Here is a 19,817-nt window from a genome sequence, read left to right on the forward strand (position 1 = left end):
CTGTTGCACCTAAAATACAGAATTGCTGCAACAATTACCAGGTTTGAGATGGTAATGTAGTTGAAATGTTACAAATAATCCAAGTGGCAAATGTATCTTAGTCTTTTCTGTGAATACTGAGATTATTTTAGTAGTTCAGCAGCCTGAATTTTGTGCTATATTGTTTGAAAATAAATGGTTGTGTTGTTATAAGTTGTTAAGGTAAAATAACCATTTTTTTCACTCCATTTAGAATCTTCCGCAATCGGTAATCGAAAACGTTGGAGGAAAAATTTTTACATTTGGATCCTATAGATTAGGGGTTCATACAAAAGGTAACATTTCCTTTTGTTATAAAAATTCAAGTGTTTGAGCTAATGATTGATCTTTCTGTATTTGGAGGTGGGGTTAGATTTCTTAATTTTTTTTGGTTAACTATATCTAGTCTTCATTCTAAGTAAAAGAAATAGATTCCTATATTATATTTTCATCATGGATTGGAAACTGACATAAAAGTTGAAAATTATTGAAAGACAGAAAAAGTTGTATACTTAAATTTCATGTTTTGTTATTTGAAAGTTAGTGTTTCACAACTGATGCAAGAGTGTATGTATGTGTTCTGTATGTTTAATGGCTGTGAATTTTTTTGTTTGGTTTGACTTAGTATGTAAAAAAAAAACCACCATTCCACATGATGAGAAACTAAATTTTCCTGCTTAGTTATTAATAAAAATGTCTATTGCTGGCCTTCCATACATGTGAAATATTGAATAATTTAGTTCTGCTAATTAACAATTTCAGGTGCTGATATTGATGCTCTGTGTGTTGCACCAAGACATGTTGAAAGAAGTGATTTTTTCACATCATTTTATGAAAAGTTGAAACAACAAGAAGAAGTGAAAGATCTGAGGGTATGTGAAACACCTGATAACAGCTTACTGACTTGAGGATTAGGAAAATTCAGTAGTGAAAGTTGCATTAAATAAGTAGCTGTAACTTTACTGTTAAGAATTGCAAAGGATTTTTTGTTAACCTGCAGCAAAGCTTGTCATAAGAGTTGAAATAAATTGAGATTCTTTGGAATTTTCTCTGTTCTCAGTTAACAGGTACACTCAAAAATTTGGATGGCAGAATGATCTCCTAGCATGTATTTTAGTATGGCAACATTTCTGCTTACTCACTAGAAGCAGGCAGGTGCAAATATAAATATTAGCCTCATAGAGTTCAGGACCAAGGTTGTTTTGTTTTAATGAAGGTTTTATGCTGCTTTTTTTAACCATATGCTTATATAAACAGTATTGGTGGTGGATATTAACTTTTTATATTGGCTGTCAACTATGCATTTGGAAAGGGAAATTGTATTTTTAGTGTGTCCTGTTACTAAATGCTTGTGCATGATTTTTGGCTTCTAAAGGTGAAGATTTCCCTTATAGTAGTGGAAGACTGTACTAGTGCAGTGTTTTGTTTCTGTTAAGCCTCACTGGCACGCCTCCCTCAGTCAACTGGTGGGAGTTTTGATCTTGGCTCAGAGTAAATTTTCTCTGCTCCAGTTGTTGTTTATTTATTTATTTATTTATTTAAGATGAAGGTAGTTGGTAGCAAGTCTTTATTTGGTTTAGTCCTGCTTTCATAAAATAAATGGAGCTGTCTTTGCAGTGTTCTTCCGGTCTATGCACCCTGTAGTTGGTAACTACCAGGGTAGTGCAAACATCTGGTGGTAACACTTTATGCACTGAAACAGCTGTTGTCAATGCTTTGTCTGAATGCATTTAATAATATTTAAATTGACATGCTGTCTGTGTTTGTGAGGATTCAGATTCTCAGATTTCCATTCTACTTTGCTGTAAACTCTAAGGCAATGTAGTTCATTTGGCAGCAAGGTATTTATGTTATTCAGTGTAGCTCTGCAGTGAAATAACTAACTTTTATGTGAGGGTGTCATAATACTTTTAAATTCCAGCTAGTATTAGGAGTTTGTACATCTCCATCTCTAGGGAAACAAACTTTCTTAGTGGCTGCTATAGTGAGTATGAGACTTGTGTGAATTTGATTTTTGCTTAGGATTGGTCCATTCTGGCAACCAGTAATGTTAAGGTAACCTTAACTAATATTTGAGCACAGACAGTAGTGTTGTCTCCTCCAGTTTATCATCCAACAATTCAGAGTATTTTTTATTTGGAAGTAGGCAGCATTCTTTGCTTTTGCTAAAACAATGTGCTGCAGATCTGCATTTAGTTCAGATGTTCAGTTCAGGAAAATGATACTCATAGCTGATTCCAGAGTATATGTTAAGTTCTGTAGTTGCATTGTGACATTGTTCATCAAAACACTGTAATATTGACCACGTTTTAAAAACATGCTTGACCACTGGAGACTGGTGTCTTGCATCTGCTTTAGGTGATCTCGGACTGCAGAGTTACACAGTCTTCTCATTTCTTGTATCAGCTGTAGAAGCAGGAATGATTGGCCTTTAGAGCAAGAATCCCTATAGCTTGCGCTTGGAGTACTTACAGGTATTTGTGAGGAGTAAAAGATGCTTGATCATGTCTTGTATGTAGGGAGAAAGAGGGTTGGATCTTGAGGTAACACCATCAGAGCAGATTGGTACAAGTTTGGATCATAATTGACACCTAGACAGCTGCAGCACATGGTAGATCACTGCTTACAGCATAAATTCTCAGTGGTGGAGAAAGACATTGCTGACAAGGATGAACCTGAAAACAGAAAAGTATTGATACCAATAACATTCGATTATGATTGTCTAGACATGGTAGCTATTGTTAATAAATGCTCTCTATATTGAAAATAAAATGCAATTTTTTTCCCCCCAGGCTGTTGAAGAAGCTTTTGTCCCAGTTATTAAACTTTGTTTTGACGGAATAGAGGTAAAGATCCTATTTTAATCTGTTTTGGTAAAATGTGATTGAAACAAAATTTTTAGGATCTTAATAAGTCATTTTTCATAAATAGGAATGCTATTAAGGTGACTCTCCAGAGTTTGTACCTAAGATTTTTTTCAACAGTCCTCAGTTGTAGGATTTAAAGTGGAGATTTAAGATTGAAATGTTTCTCTTGATGGACTTAAAGTTGTATGCAAAATATCTTCCTGTAATCTTTTTTTTTTTTTTTTGGCTCTACTACCCACTTGTACCTATCAGTTTACTGACCTGTAGAGTACCAGTAAAGGCATTATTTAGGCTTAACATTTAATAGAAATTATATTTGTAAATAATGCAGCTTCAGAATTTTTTTTTGATTGCTAGTGATTAACTGTTTAACCATGAAAGATTTGCTTTGTTATCATACATTATAGAAAGTTGTGTCATTAACTAGTTCTCAAAAGTGAGCTGCTGAAGGCAAGCTGGGTATTCCTTTTGTCCTACTCTCTTAGCATATAGGTATATCTGTGACCAAAACAGTGGTTTTGGTGGCTGTAGCCTGATGAATCACCTGTCTTGGAACACTGAATTTAATTTGGCTTTTGCTAAGGAAGCAGGAATGGTTATTTCAAAAGATACTCTGTTTATTATTCTCAGACTGTTATATAGTCAAACTGTCATCTCTTGGTATCAAGAAAAAAACATGAACTGTTTATATACAGAGTTAATGAGACTTATAGTTGGATTATATCAACCAGTACCTGTCAGGGGAAGGAATTCCCATACTAATCTTCTGGCAAATGATAATGGTGTAATATTGTACACAAGACTGGCAATTTCTTCTCTTCCAGTCTGAATTTGTATCTCTTAGCTGTTTTATACTGTCCATATGCAGTTGGGTACTAAGGAACATTTTTCTGGAGAATCTGTTTGCTGTTTACATAGCTTAGGTATTCATTCTAGATGTTGAAACTTGCCATAGCTGTCCTCTGGTCAGTTTGATTTTTGTATTTTTTTTTTTTTTCTTCTCCAGTCATTCAAGCATTTTTAAAAATGAAATTTGAAATATAAGACCAAATGGGGGAAAAAATAACTGCTCTAAAAGAAATAACATCTTGTTCAGTATAGTGACTTATGATGGGCTTTGATGGGCTTAGGTTTATTGCAGAGACTTAACTAATGTTGCTGACAGTACATGAGAGTTCTTTTTCTTATATCATAAGCACACTCTTTGATTATACCAATGTTGTTGGGCCACAGTTTCTGTAGTTGTGTTTGTGCCCAGGTATGTCAGTATCAAAAGATTTTAATTGAATTTTCCTTTTGCTAACCCAGGCAAAACATGCCAGAAGGTAGAACTGAGGATAAGGACTTCAGTTTTGTGGTGGTCCTGTTATTGAAACTTTAAAAAATTATGTCAATAAGTTTTTACATAGCCATTTTATTTTTTTGATTAAAAGAAACAACTTTCTTCATTTTTTGCTCTTTGGGTAGAGTGCTTAATATTTGATTGCCAGCTACCTCTCCCAGAGTTACATAAGACAGACTGTTAATTTCTTTATTTGAAAATAAATGTCAACGAGCTTTGAATCTTTAGAGGTGCTAGACCTTCTAGAGATCAGAGCAGAATTTCAAGCTGAAGTTAATTTTGAGCTTGTTTTACACTGAGAAGTAGTACTTTTGACTCAAGTAGGAACTTCTGTATGTAATCCAGACTGTTGATAAGATCAGCTATTAAGGACTTTGAAATACAAAATGCACTGAATACTCTGGAAATACTTTTCTGTGGAGAAGAGCTCCATAGTTTAAAACAAATGGATGCAAAGTTTTAAGTACCTACAAAAAGTCTTTTAAGTTGTCTTCAGCTTCGCTTTATCTGAAGTAATTTTAATGTAACTAAACCAGTTTTGTTCTTGGTGCAACAGTACTTGGTATTTCATTGTCTTGTAGGTCAAGTGATAACCACTTTGGTTAAAAGCCTCATTTGGTGAAGTGCCTTTGTTGCCTTGCAGACAGTCTGCTGATATGCACTTGATATTCTCATCAACTGACTGATGGAAAGGCAAACTGACTTCTGCACTCTGCAGTGTTCTTGTGTGCGGGGCAATGTAAAACTAACTCAGTGCTGAATAGTATTTTAGATTTCTTGGCCTATAGAAGCTGTTATGTTTAAGTATTGCAGAAGTAATAGCAAAGAAATTGGATATGATTTCAAAATGTATACGCTTGCTCAGCAGCTTGAATTTTCAGAACATTTTCTGTAATCAGGTATGTAGACTCTTCAGAGGTAGATACTGGTCTTTCATAAAGTCAACTGATTACACTTATGCTTTGCAGGGGTGGGGAAACTACTCTTCCTATAATTTCATGGTCATTTTCATGGAATCATAAAATATGCTGGGTTGGAAGGGACCCATCAGGTCATCGAAGTCCAACTCCTGGCCTTGTGTGGGACATCCTAAGGGTCACATCATGAGCCTGAGAGGGTTTTCCAAATACTTTTTGAACTCTGTCAGGCTTGGGGCTGTGATGACTGACTTGGGGAGCCTGTTGCAGTACCCAACCACCCTCTGGGTGAAAAAGCTTTCCTTCATATGTAATATAATCCTCCCTGGCTCAGCTTTATGCTATTTCCTTGAGTTCTGTCATTGGTTACAAGAGTGAAGGAAACCATACCTGCCCCTTTGTCATCTTCAACTTCCTCATGAGAGGATGCAATGTGGACTCCCCTCAGTTGTCTCTAGAATTCTTGTCTAGAATATTTAGGTTAAAACCAGGATTTATATTTTCATGGCATGTTCTCATGTTGGTAGGATTTTGTATTATGGATCTTCTTTAAATGTCTGTGAAAGATGTTAGTATGTATTTTTTTAAAGGGATTCTTTGTGCTAGTAAGACTACTACTAGTAAACTTGATGAAAATTACTTACAGAATACTACAGAAGAAAGAGCAGTTTTCTAATGTTTTACCTTTTTTTTTTGTTCTTAAGATTGATATTTTGTTTGCAAGATTAGCACTGCAAACTATTCCTGAGGACTTAGATCTACGAGACGACAGCCTACTTAAAAATTTAGACATTAGATGCATACGAAGTCTTAATGGTATGTATCAACTGCTTTGTATATCAACTTGTCTAATCTTTAAATTACTCTCCTGGGTTCTTTGATACAGTAGTTGTGGATTTGACTGAAAATGCAGCAACTTCATATCTAGAAATAGTCATTGCAAATTTTGTATATCTTTCTGGAGAGAAGGATTGTTACTTGTTGGCCAGATTGTTTGATTTTTTTCTCTTGTTTGCTTGGTATATGGTTATAGAAATTAATGGGATTTGCTAGACTTTTGTGTGGAGCATTACCTATTTCTGTAAATAAAGATGTGTTTGTTTTTTAATTTGTGTTTTCATAAACATACATGAAATTACTTCAGTGATAAATTGAGATATCAAAATGGTGTCAATTTGAGGTCAGTTCTTTAGTAGCTTACTAGCTTGTGTAACCCTTAACTTCTCTATAATACCTTTGCTTAAAAATGGTTATTTATATACAGGTTGGTAGGGGCTTTAGCCTGTCTGCAGCTTGATGGAGAAGAGGTGCATGTTTGCATGAGTAGCAGTGATTGTTGTTACAATCTGAAAACTTGATAATTTGACATCATCACAGCTACTTAAACTGTTCTGTGAATTTCCCATCTGTGCACTGTCTAGAGTTTGTAGTTGCCTCTTACTTCAAAAGTAGTCTTAGATAATACTGTTTTCTTGCAAACAGCTCTTTGCAACTACTTGGTAACAATGAAGTGCTACTTATTCTTTATTATGAACCTCCTGAAATCAAGCAGTTAATACTGCCATCTATAATGTTACAGTCTGAAAATATGCCATCAAAGTAGCAGTACAGCTGGTATCTTTAAAAACTATTATTTTTATCTGTTCTTAAAAGCTTTGACCTATGGCTGGCAGGTTTTCTGTAGGTTCATGAAGACTTGTACTTCTTTTAGTTTGCCTCCTCATTCCATGATATGCTATTCATATAAAAGCAGAACTTGTTTGTTTCTTCAGCAGCTTATAGTAACAAAAATATCAAGTGGTTGTCCAAAACTGTAGTCAGTAATTGGTTACCTGATTGTTGCTGTAGAACACTAAAAATGAAAACAGACATATGAAAATGTTAAACTTTCTAATCCAAAACAAAAGTGATCAGAATATGAAATGAGTTCCCAGCATGCTTATCTAAAAAGTTGAGTATTGTTGACAGTGGGGGAGGATAAGCAAGCAAGAAAACTTTGGAAGCAGCAACTGTAATTAATTCTTTCTTTTGCAGGTTGCCGGGTAACCGATGAAATTCTGCATCTAGTACCAAACATTGACAACTTCAGGTTAACACTGAGAGCTATCAAACTGTGGGCAAAACGTAAGCAGTTTTATTCCAGAATTGGTGAAGTTTTCACTACCTCTTCTAGTTACTGACATTTCTCTCCTTTTGTCTCTTTCCTTCTTGATCCACAGGCCACAACATCTATTCCAATATACTAGGTTTCCTTGGCGGTGTGTCCTGGGCTATGCTAGTAGCAAGAACTTGCCAGCTTTATCCAAATGCAATAGCATCAACTCTTGTACATAAATTTTTCTTGGTATTTTCTAAATGGTATGTTTTTTTTTTTGTTTGTTTTTTTGTTTGTTTTTAATTTAGATTAAACTAAAATAAAATTGTTTGTAGACACTAAATTTTAGTCCTGTTTTTATGGTACCATTTTCAACTGTTACCAGATTAATATAAATTAGAAGCATTGTTCTTGCCACGAGAAATTGTCAGTTTAGTTTTTCAGTAAGTCATCCAACATGTCTTGTTTTTAAAATATCCAAACCAAAACCACACAGTTTTTAGTTTTCTCAAGTATTTTTTATAATTCAACAATACTCTCCAGATAAAATACTTACATAGTACAATATAATAGCATATACCTCAAAGTTTAAAGTCTTTTAATATTCAGATAACAGGATAATGGATAAAAGAGGTGTGCCAGTATTTGGTTTTGGCACATAGTTTAAATGCATTTTAAGAGAACCAATGCCAAAAATCTGGATTTTCATCTTGTCAGCGTGGAGTGGTAGATGTTTCTGAAATTACCTGCCATTTCATACTCTTGATTGAGCTAGTTAGGTCAGAAAGATGGTTTGAATAACTCTAATGGGAACATTCCAGGTAAATTTAGAAGAAATGGGACAAAGGTGAATTTTGCAGATTACAAATGAGTACAGTTTTTCTTGGAAGTCCATATTTGGATACCTATATTCTTCATTAGACACTGACAGACTTTAAGAATCATTTGCCATGGTGTTGCTTTACTCCAAATATAGTGTCTTCTTAATGTGAAGATAATTTGCACACTTTCACTGTCTTGTCTTCATAGGCTTTATAGCCTCTTTGAGGTGTGTAGTGTTCAGTAATACTCTGCCACACTAAGGCAGTAGAGGGGAATTGGTTGCAATCTCAGTTTAATGTGTTTCTTGGGCTTCTCTCCAGTTTGTACATGCATAGCATAGGAGCATAATTTACAAATTCCAAGAGATTAACTGGCCTCTGCTCTTTATTGGAAGATAACTTTCATTCAGGGGGAAGGATGGCTTGAAGAACAAGTGTTACTTTTTAGTGTTCAGTTCAACAAGGTTTCTTTCTCTCCTGGTTATAATTTTCCTTTAATACCTGTGGTTTTTAATGATGCTATATGCTGTAATTGTGCTGGCTGTTTGTTCTGTAGTATGTCCATGAAACAGCTAGCTTGAAGATGGACCGAATGTCAATCTTCACAGAGGAATTTCTCCTTGGTATGTTTCAGGAAGAATTTAGAGGAGTTTAAATTAGTTACCTAAACCAGTGGTTATAAACCTTCAAGACTACAGCAAATTCCTTGTTCTGATGCCCTGGAGAAGCTAATTGCAGTTGTATTCTAGTTCAGCACCACAGCTTATTTAAACAACCCCATTTAGACCAGCATAGTTGTGAGGAAATGGTGCTTTATTTTGTGAGCAGGTTTAAAAAGGATCACATTCAAAAGTATTGTTTGTGTAACATACATGGTTGTGTCCAATAGTCTTATGCAGTGCTACAATCTTTTTGAACAGGGAATGGCCAAATCCAGTGCTATTGAAACAGCCAGAAGAATGCAATCTTAATTTGCCTGTATGGGACCCAAGGGTTAGTGTGTTATTTTTTCCCCTCTAAGTCACACTGTACAATAAATTTGGTTGCTTAAAAAATTCTAGGTGAACTTCATTTTGGGTTTATTGAACTTAATGTTGTGGTTTTATATCTTCATAAGTAACCTCTGATTCTCGTGAGAATAGAACAAAGTTTTTCTCATTATCTGAATTGACCTCTTGAAGCACACTTGCTAAACAATGTAGTTTTTCTCCCAGTTTCTGCAATAAGCGAGCTTAATAAAAATTCAGCATAAATAGTTACATGTCTTAAAGTGATGCATTTTTGGAAAATTGCTAATCTTAAAATAGTTCGCTTATTATTTAAAGCTTGTTACTTTTGCAAGTATCTTGAATTCACTTCAGTGCAAGTTACAGCTGGATAGGATTGGATGCAGTTGTAGTAAAATGTCTTTTTCATCTTGCACCTAAGAAGATCATAACTTGAAGTATTTGAGTTGTTTTGTGTATTGTTTATAATACTTCATCTCCATCTTTGTAGCACTTAACATTAAGGACATTGGACATGATTGTCCTTCAGGCAGTCAATGAAACAGTTTGCAGCAGATGCATGGCTCCCACTGTGAGCTTTCAATAGGATGTAGCATGAGTGTGCTCAATGCTGTTTGTCAATCATAGAACAGTTGATATTCAACTGATCTTTATTTTGATGAATACTGTAAGCATCAGAGGTTGAGATGTATTCCTGTTTGTACTTCAAAGCTGTTTTTTCTGATTGACAAAAGTTCACATTTAAATATGTGAAACAGTTGAAAACACATTCTTGAGTCTGTTATTCCTGAAATAGGTTTGAGGTCAATGTGTGACAGGAACTGTTGTAGTAGCTAATCAAAGTGGGCTAAGGATTTATCCTTCTACAGGGTTATTACCCTAATAGTATTTTAATTTGTGTGTGTATGTTGTGTGCTTTCTTTTTTGTTACCCTGTCTGCTGTTAAATAAAAGTATGTTATTGCAAGTGGTGCTTGTCAGGCTGCACAGAGCCTCTTTTCTTAAAATGGCTCTTAGTTGTCAGTAGTGTTACAGAATAAAGTATAAAATACCTTTCACAAGGTCTGAAGACAGTCATTCTGCAGAAGGTGCTCGTATTGTGATGAGGTATCCTTGGTTTCGTGTGATCACAAACCAATTTCTATTAAAGAGGGAAATTGTTCTATTTGGTTGGCATTTCTGGATATAGAAATGCCTGCAAGTTGATCTTGATGTGCTAATAGATTACAGCCCTCCCACATCAGTGTTATTCAGAAAAATATCCATTGTAAAAGCATTATTCTTGTTTTCTAAGCTTTCTCTGTACTCTTGGTCCACAAACTAAGGTGTCTTAGAACTTAAGACTTGGTTGTAGTAAAGGGAGAAATCCAAATTTGTTAACTGATGTGTATGCTTGAAGAAAACTGATTGGCTGTTGTTATATGTAGGTAAACCCCAGTGATAGGTACCATCTTATGCCTATAATTACACCAGCATACCCACAGCAGAACTCTACGTACAATGTGTCCGTTTCCACACGGATGGTCATGGTTGAGGAATTTAAACAAGGTAAGTATCATCTTATGCTCTCTATATAGATGTTTTCAGGCAAATTTGAAATAGTTTCATTGGGTACACTTTGAAGGGGGGAGGTGGATGGATGTTATAAAGCTCACTGACATGAGACTGTTTTGAGGGAGGTAGAACTTGGCCTATTGCACTTAATGTTGCTTAACACTGCAGACTTAGTAGATCCTTCTGCAGGTCTGTGCTTTACTCATAGAAACTGAGGGTAATGAAAGAGAATGCCTTGTGCTCTGAAAATTAGAACTCATAGTATAATAACTTTATTCAATGGCTTGTACTGTGTCATGTTACATGAAGGATTAGCAATAGTAGTTCTGCCTGATGCCTGTTTCTAGGCCTAATATAAGGCAGTATCATCTCTTGAAGATGAGTTCCCTGATTTATCCAAGTAATGTACTTGAACAATTATAGCAGATAAGAGAAGATGTTTTCAAAGTAAGAAGTGGATTTGATTCAGGGACCAGCTACAAACAGCTTTCTCAGACAGAGCAGTACCTTTTTGTCTCACTGTTTCTTTGCCTTGTAAAAGAACAAGAGGTGATTCAAATGCTATAAGGAAAAAGATCTGTTGTCTTTGAACTGAATAGTTAGTGTGGCATATGCAGAAAACTAAATGAGCTGTGTTACACCACAGAGTAAAAATATATGAAATAATCAGTCCGATAAATAAACATACATTTCTACACAGGTTATGAGGTTTTTTAATAATATTGTTTGTTTAACTAATGACCAATGAAGGTATGACTGAATTATAAATCTTGTTGATAAATTGCCGTGAATTTGTAGGGAGGAAATAATTCGTAGTAATTTTTGCTAAGTTAATAAACTGTCTTTACTCTGGATACTCAACTGTATTTAAAAAAAAAAAGTTTAAATTTTTTTTTTTTTTTTTTTTTTATAATTTAGGTCTTGCTATCACAGATGAAATTTTGCTGAGTAAGGCAGAGTGGTCCAAACTTTTTGAAGCTCCAAACTTCTTTCAGAAGTACAAGTATGTATTTTATGGCATGGCAGAATATTTTAAGTTTATCAGTTGAACTACCTCATAATGCTCTGTAGCATATGTAGCATATGTAGGATCATAAATATACATACATTAGAGGTCCAGAAAGTGTTTTGTAAGGATTTTTCTATAGTGTGGGAAAAATACACTACTGTCCTCTCTCTTGGAAAGTATATAATCTCCTCAGGTACTTTTTTGTCTTAAACCTGTATTTTAGAAACCAGTTAGTTCCTGACCAGGTATTTAGGATGTACCTCTGGAATTGGTATGCTACCAGTAACATTGAAGAAGTGTAATCTGGTTTCACTAATAGAAATGTTTTTTAGTCCTGTCATAAGCATTCTAAAAATGGGTCTTCCTAAGAAAAGAGATGTTAAAAGAACTTATTTTGAAGATCAGTACTTAAGATCAATAAGTACTTCAAACTGTGTATTTTCTTCTGTCAATATAGTCAACAGTTTACTCTGATAATAAAGATATTTTTGCAATTGTGTTGACTAAATACCAGTTGTACTAGTTATTACCAGATTTTTTTTTTTTCATTAAAGCATAAGGCTCTTGGATCTTTATTAACTCACACCTAGCTTTTCTAATTTTGTAATGTCTCTGAGGGAAATACTGAAATTCACACTTCACACTTTTAGGGTTTCTAGTAATATGCTTGTTGGGCAGAAGCTTGTTAAATGTATATGGACTTCCTGAAAGCTGTATTTTTATAATAAATATGGATTATTAAAATATGGACTACATCTTCTTTGCCCTCAGTTGAAATTGGAGACCCATTTTTCTTGAGTCAAGATCAAATATATTTTACACTTGTTTGTGTTGGGTGGTTGGTTGGTTTTGTACTAATCTAAACAAGATTGAAATATACAGTTCCCCCATTAAAAGAGACTGATGACCTTCATAATGTGTCTGTGTTTTGTTTCTATACCTTTTGCATGTTAAAAGCTTTGAGACATTTGGATGGTTTTTATGTTGTTCTTTTGAGCTTAACATGGAAAACATTTTAAAAAACACTGTTAAATTATATTATTTTTTTGAAGTAAAAAATGGGCTTCAGATAAATCAGTTTCCATTCAAGAGGTTCCTAATAAGTTCCCTAGTACATTTTCTTTTATTTCTTTCAAAAGTAGAAAAATATTAGGAAGCATTTAATGTCATTTGAAATAATCTCCATTTTAATGCAGGTTTTTTGTGTTCCAGCTTAAGCCATTTTACTAGATGTAGCAATAAAAGATTCTCTTGCTCAATAGTATATATTCAGGTTTTCTGTTTTGCACAAGATTTCTTCATCCTAATTTTATTTTTAAGTGTGGAATGGTATTATGGAGCCTGCTTTAATTTAAATTACTCAGGATTTTCTCTGTTTTCCCTTAGTAGGATACTTTTACTCTTTTGGTTAGTAGCCTTTACGAAGTAAATAATTATATGCAGTAAATGTGGCTCTCTTGGTCAGATCTCCCTCTAAAAAGTATTTTGAAAAACTTTTTTCCCCTCTTCACACTCTTCTCCTATTTAAGTTGTAGATGCCTTGGCATGTTCTGCTGAAGTTCATAGCAGTGTGTAATGCTCTGGCAGATAAAGGAACATCTGATCCTTGCTCTGAGACAAACATTTATTATAATCTCTGAAAGCATAGCTTCAGTAATCTATCACTCTCAATGGCTATTAGTTGCCGAATATCAGTAGTTCATAAGAACTTCTGACTTGTATTTTGTGTTTAAAATAAACCTCAGTGATGTGTAACTAAGGAAATCTAGAGGCTACTGCATACCTGCATAGCAGGAGCAGGTTAGAAATTAGGAAAATTAGGAGATCTGCTTTTAGTTACTTTTTTTTCCTTTCTTTTTAATTGTCAGCAATTACTTGGAATTAGAGAGCTGCAATATGTATTACCTGCCCTAAGTCTAGATTTAAATTTTTAGTAAGGGAAAGCAGCAACAAAGAACATGTAGATACAGGGTTTTACAGGGAAGTGACAAGAATTTCAAATGGATAAAAGTTTGAAGTGTTGCATGAGAAATGAAATCGTTACAGTTTAAGAGCAAGAGAGCAGTGTTTTGAGAGAAATAATTTAATTTCATTAATGAGCTCATTTAATGAGCTCTAGCATATTCTTTCTGTGTTGTTAAAAGAGAGAATTCTGCTAAATAAGTAGAATATGGATACACCTTTTAAAGCCCTGGTTTAAATTCTTGGCTTCATAGGACTTTAAAGTACTGAATTCAAGTATTATTCCCAGATAGATAAAGAAAAATTGAAATGAACATTCAGCACATTCGGGTGCTCTCAGTTGGTGATTTTGGTGTTTTGGGTTGGGTTTTATTTTGTTTTGTTTGTTTTGTTTGTTTTGTTTTGGTTTTGTTTTGTTTGTTGTTTTTTTTTTTTTTTTTGGCTTTTTTCCCCTAAAAAGTAATATGACTCTGGGTATTTTTTTTCAGAAGTTCTTGTGTTAGTGGTGTATTACAATTCTGTAGTACATTAGGTTATTTTTATGTAAAGAATGCTGAAAGGAAGACAGTGAGAAAACATCCATGTCCCCAAACAAACAAAACCCCTGATTTTCTTATATACATCTGAATAATACCCAGAATCTAAAAGTGACCATTGAGAGGCAGAAGCTTAAGCTAAGACCACTTTTTCTTTATAATGTAGTGATAGATACTTCTTAATTACACCTGTGCTTTGTGATAAAATTATAAATGAGGCACTGATAAAAAACATCTTGTATTAGCAAAATTTAGCAGTGAGACCATGGACCTAAGGGAACCTTAGTTGTAAACATAAATTATTCAATTTTATTGAAAATGGTAGTAGAAAATTTCTAGAGAATAATTCCTTCTCAGCACTAACAGCTGGTAGGCGAGAGGAGAAATTGGATCCTTTTTTTTCAGCAAACACTACCTGAGCAAAGATAGTAAATCAACACTTAGTTTTTCATAAATAAGGCTTAGAGGTTTTTTTTCTAGGTCCTTACCAGCTAGTTGAGGTTTTTAGACATAGTCAAATTACATTTTTTTAATAGTTTTTCAGAAGTTTGTTTCACAGGGATGCTTTTAATAAGTAGCTGGAAAATCAATTCCTTCAAATATTTGCAGATTTGAAATTTGTCTTTTTTGATTCAGACATGGTTAAAAATATCAAAAAGCTTAAACATTGTCGTGCCTAGTGAATGAAAAGTTCTGCAAGTGTGTGATATGTGTGGTGTAGGAATCTTACTGAAAGTGTAGTGCTCCTTAGAATAAACCAGTATTAGTAACTTTTCATATAGAATTCAAGGTCTCATCTTATTCTGTAACATTTTCCTGTGAAGCAGTTAATACTGCCAAAATGCAAAATGAATAGATTATTTTCTTTCTGTATTGTTTAGAATAGGAAAAAAGTTTCTCTAGTTTTCTCCCTTGCAGTTCTCTTGTTTCATTGACATTCTCTGACTGAAATCAGAGGACTGTAGTATGTAGCAGGATTTTGGCACTTGCCACCTAAAGATAAGTAGAGAAACATGTAGTTGCTAATTTGATCTGTTGATTTGGATTTGCTGTTGTGATTTGAAGGCCTCTGGCACCAGAGCACTCTGTACCATAGTTTTCCAGTGTCACTGGCTTTGCTTTTGTCTCCATGAGCTCTATTCTAGGGACTAGTCTCTTGTGTTACTACTGTTCTTTAAATCCTGCTGTGAAGGTAAACCATACATGTACAGAATAGTGTGACGTTGGGTGACTTAGGATGTTAAAGACTTCCCAGCTAAGCTTCTGAAAAACCTGCCTGTAAGCATGTGAGATTGCCTTGGCACCCTCATTAGGAACTCAAAAGTAATCTTTTTCCCATTCTGCTGTCTTTGGGCTTCTTTGTTTAAAATACCGTTTCTGTTTTGTATACTGTCTCTTTGAAATCTACTTACAGTGGCTATACACTGAATATCCTGGAAAATAATTGAGACTTTAAGAATTATCATCAGAGGAAACATTCCTTATGAATTTTCAGATAAGTGTATTCAGAGAATTCCAAAATACATATACAAATTAAGCCACATTTCATAGTATTATTTTGGATTTTGACCAAATGTGCATGTGCTAACCACTCTTCTCACTATTCAGAAATAATGTTGCAACTAAGGCAGCTGACATGTAAAGGTAGTTGTGCATAATTTTTCTCCTAATTTGTAATCAGTTAAATCCCTGATTTCATCAGGTGTTGAAGTATTTCAACTGGTGCTACATTCCTAACCTTTTATTAAGGTTACTGGTATTACAGTGGAATTGCAAATGGCCCTGAACTCCAAAATGTTTTGAAGTCTGTTAGTTATACACTTGGGACATACACTTTTTCTAATTAGCAAGGCTTAATTTAATATAAAGTATATATTTAAGATAATAATCTGTATTTTACAATGTAGAATTTACTGCAAAGTTTTAATATTAAGGTTTGAATGTCTAGTTTTAGAAATACATATAGAATAGCATATTGTCTTTATCTCCAAAGGCATTATATTGTACTTCTAGCAAGTGCACCGACAGAAAAACAGCGGCTAGAGTGGTGAGTAATCCTTGAGATTTCAAAAAACCAAAACAACCCCCCTCCCACCAAAGAACAAAACCACCACCTTTCTCCCTGCCCACCATCAACCTTGGACACAAGGGAGTATCTAGTGCATCAGGTGTTGTCTTAATGAATGGAATTGGAGCTTCAGCATTTCAAAATTAAATGAATTAAGATTGTAGAGTTCTGAAAAAACAGTAAAAGTGAAAAACTGGAGAGTGAAGGTTGTTGCTTGAATTTTTCCTTAACAGCAGTCTCAGGTTTTCTTTACAAATGCCTCATGCACTTTTTTTATTAAGCAGTGTGAGGAGGTATGTTTTCAGTCACTTGAAGTTTCTTGAAGTGACTTGAAGTCATTTTAGTTTCTCCAAACTAAAATTCCCCTTTCCTATGTTTCTGCTCTCTCTTATTAGTGAAACTTTAAGATTGGCAGGTATTGGAAATTTCTTCGTCTCTAAATTTTAATCATCTGAAGCCAAAAGTATATTGGATAATTATATGGTGGTCCTTTTGACTTGCCTTTTACTTGATGTGTAATGTCTTGTATTTAATTCCATTTGTAAAATCAGACTGCAGAGAGAGCTGCAGGGCATTCTTAAGCTTCCCTTGTTAGCTTTTGTAACGCCTTAACTGAAAATACTGATCTGAATTAATCTGGCATGCACTAATTCATCTAATTCTCAAGTATTAGTATAAGGAGAATGTTGAGGATTTTATCCTGATACATGATGTTAGATACTTCTATTATTTCCAGTTAATGAGATCTTGCTAATAAATGACATTTATACAGGGTGGGCTTGGTGGAATCAAAAATCCGTATTCTAGTTGGAAACCTGGAGAAGAACGAATTCATTACACTGGCTCATGTGAATCCACAGTCATTCCCAGCACCCAAGGAGAATCCTGACAAGTAAGCAAACCCATTTGCTTCATTTAGTAGGGAGAATCTAATTCAACTAAAATACAATCTCATTAATAAATAAATGGATGTTTTTATAGAATCTTAATTAATTTTTAATGACAGCACCAAAAGGCAAGCAAACAATGCTCAGCTCTTCTTAAGTACTTGTATTTGTAAAATTAGGTGCTCTTTAATTCTATATAGGAATGTCTATAAATCAGAAAATAAGGGGAAATGTATTTTTGTTAATAACTATTAATTGCATAATTTCCTTCCAACCTGTATAAGTTACTGCTACTTAGTTGATGCTGTTTTACTTGTAAGGAAGCACTGAGAATCTGGGAGAATATCAGGCACTGTGGAACAGAGCTCTTGAGTAACTAAGTTTATTTAATTTTACAGAATTTAGCAGTTGGGATGAATATCATTGAAATCATAATGACTGTGGTTAGAATTTGTCAGGTTGTGGAAGCAGTGGAGAGAATATCAAATGCTTCAGATTGTTGAGGATTTGAAATGTTTTCTGACTTTTTCCTCCCCCACTCAAAACAGTGATTGCAGGTGTGTGGGGGCTGAAAAGTCTTTTAAGACTTTATTCCGAGATAACATTGTAATTAATTTGTAAGGAATCATATTTTTGTGTGAGGTGTGAGAATGGGAGAGAAATTTGTCCTTACTGGAATACGTGAAAAGCCTTTTTAGACTTGCACAGGGTCTTTTCCACACATGAACTGCTTCAAGTACAGTATGGAGCTACTTTTGTTTTTTTAAGAGGTTGTATAATCGTTACGTGCACGTTCTGAGTAAAATTGGACAAAAGCAGGCAGTACCTCCTCAGCATCATTTTGTGATATAGCTACAACTGCCTGCATAATCAAGGGCTCCAATTAGCTCTTATTTCAGAGGACTTGATGCAGGCAATACTTCCAGTAAAGGTTGTCTTCCTAGTGTATACAAAGGACATTCTTTTACCATCCCATGTGAAGGGGAGCTGTCAAAAGGGAGGATTTTAACTGAAAACTGCAGTTTGTGATCAGTTGCAACTAAGAAAATTGAGCATTGAGGACACATTTAGGTTGCAAAATGAAAATAGCTTAATTGGGTAATAGATTCTAATTACTTTCAGTGCCTTTATAGTTGCTATGGTTGGTTGAGAGCTGCTTACTCTCATGCTAGTAGCTAGATGAGAGAATCTATATGGGAGCACAGTTGAATGGAGTAATCTACTGATGATCTTAGTTCATTTGCTGGAGGTAAATGTGTAATGTTTAATGACCTTTATATTGTTAATGAAAAAGGAATATTTTTAGTCAGCTTTGGCTTTTGTCTTTCTGTGTCCAGTTTCCTGTTGCTGCTGGAGCTGAAAAGTACAACTATTGTCTATTTAACAAATAACTTAATAAGCTGTTTAATTCTGTCAGTATTAAATGACTGTTTTGCATGCAATTTTCCAGGGAAGAATACCGTACAATGTGGGTGATTGGGTTGGTGTTTAAGAAAACTGAAAACTCTGAAAATTTAAGTGTTGATCTTACCTATGACATTCAGTCTTTTACAGACACAGGTAAGTTTTGCTTTCTAGGTGTTCTGGTATTAATAAACTTGTTGAAGTTACTGACTTTGCTCAAAATGTAGTCTCTATTCCCAATGCTCATAATAATAGTAGAATTGTATCAACATGGATGGTTTCAGTTGAGGAGTTAGGGGTTTTTATTTAATGAAACACATTTTCAATGAGTTTTAATGTTCCTAAACACTTCAGTCTAATCACTTTGTTTGTTCTCATTAAAAGTGATAAAAATTATACACACATCTTGCAGATCTCACTAAAAGTGTGGTACATTATTTTGTAATCTTTATTAAACAGATGAATTAGTTATCATACATGAGCTAGCAAGTCTAACCTCAGTTTTGAGCATAGTTGAAATATTTTTGTTACTTGGTGGAATAAATTTATCAGAGAGTTAACAAAATGTCTTTTACTCTGTGATGCTTCATACTAGATAATTGATTCAGTAATCTTTACTTTCATGTCCCACACTCAATGAAGGAGAGCTTTTTGGCTTCCTGGTGTTTACTTTTTGATTCACAAAAATATCTTAGTATACACATAGGAAATTTTGTAAGCAAAGAATTGGTAATGGCTGTGGAATGTGACACCCGAGTATCAGGAACAGGAGCTTTGACAGATTTATCTAATAAATGTACAGATTGTTACTTTTTTAAACAAACAGCTGTTGAGGCTCAAATATTGTGTTTACAGGCTTGAAGGAATAGGTTCAGATGTTACCTAATGCAGTTGTGGTCTCTGAATTTCTAAGACTCAGTCTGAGGAAGCAAGGGAATTGAACACCTTGACCCCCTTTCCACTTCACACCTGTGAATGCAATAAGTATATAGGCATATTTATGAATCATGCCAAGGTTTCAGAGTTGTTTATTGTCATGTATAGCTGCAGAGGGACATCTCTTTCTTGAGGATTGAAATATTTCTTGTAATTATTAATGATGAAGCAGAAACTATAGGAAAATCATTCTAATTTTTGAGAATTTAAAAAAGACAATGCTGCTTTGAAAGAGTGAAGGAATTCAGAAGTTAGTTTCTCAGGTCTTTCATTGTTTATAAATAGATATTTCAGTAGTATACTTGTCAGAAATTTTTCATATGAAAAGACTAAAACTTGAATTTACAATTTTTGATGTGGTTTATTTGCACTACATTCCTGAAGTTTGTCTAAAT

General features: G+C 34.3%; 1 protein-coding gene across 6 annotated transcripts in view; it reads left to right on the forward strand.

Annotated features, from left to right (window-relative positions):
• PAPOLA (poly(A) polymerase alpha) overlaps positions 1-19,817 on the forward strand; it is a 43,807-nt gene that overhangs the window by 10,770 nt on the left and 13,220 nt on the right. For 4 of the 6 annotated variants that reach the window (XM_079309570.1, XM_079309572.1, XM_079309571.1 and 1 more), the window contains exons 4-15: positions 233-314; positions 781-890; positions 2,811-2,864; positions 5,849-5,960; positions 7,179-7,268; positions 7,364-7,502; positions 8,981-9,053; positions 10,494-10,614; positions 11,539-11,623; positions 16,121-16,174; positions 16,968-17,087; positions 18,533-18,642. In XM_079309570.1, coding sequence (XP_079165696.1) covers positions 233-314; positions 781-890; positions 2,811-2,864; positions 5,849-5,960; positions 7,179-7,268; positions 7,364-7,502; positions 8,981-9,053; positions 10,494-10,614; positions 11,539-11,623; positions 16,121-16,174; positions 16,968-17,087; positions 18,533-18,642 — 1,150 coding nt within the window. Of the gene's footprint in view, positions 1-232; positions 315-780; positions 891-2,810; positions 2,865-5,848; positions 5,961-7,178; positions 7,269-7,363; positions 7,503-8,980; positions 9,054-10,493; positions 10,615-11,538; positions 11,624-16,120; positions 16,175-16,967; positions 17,088-18,532; positions 18,643-19,817 lie in introns of those variants that run through there. The other 2 variants (XM_079309573.1, XM_079309575.1) reach the window with 2 other exon arrangements.

Source organism: Erithacus rubecula, assembly GCF_903797595.1.
Source record: "Erithacus rubecula genome assembly, chromosome: 6".
Taxonomy (NCBI): domain Eukaryota; kingdom Metazoa; phylum Chordata; class Aves; order Passeriformes; family Muscicapidae; genus Erithacus; species Erithacus rubecula.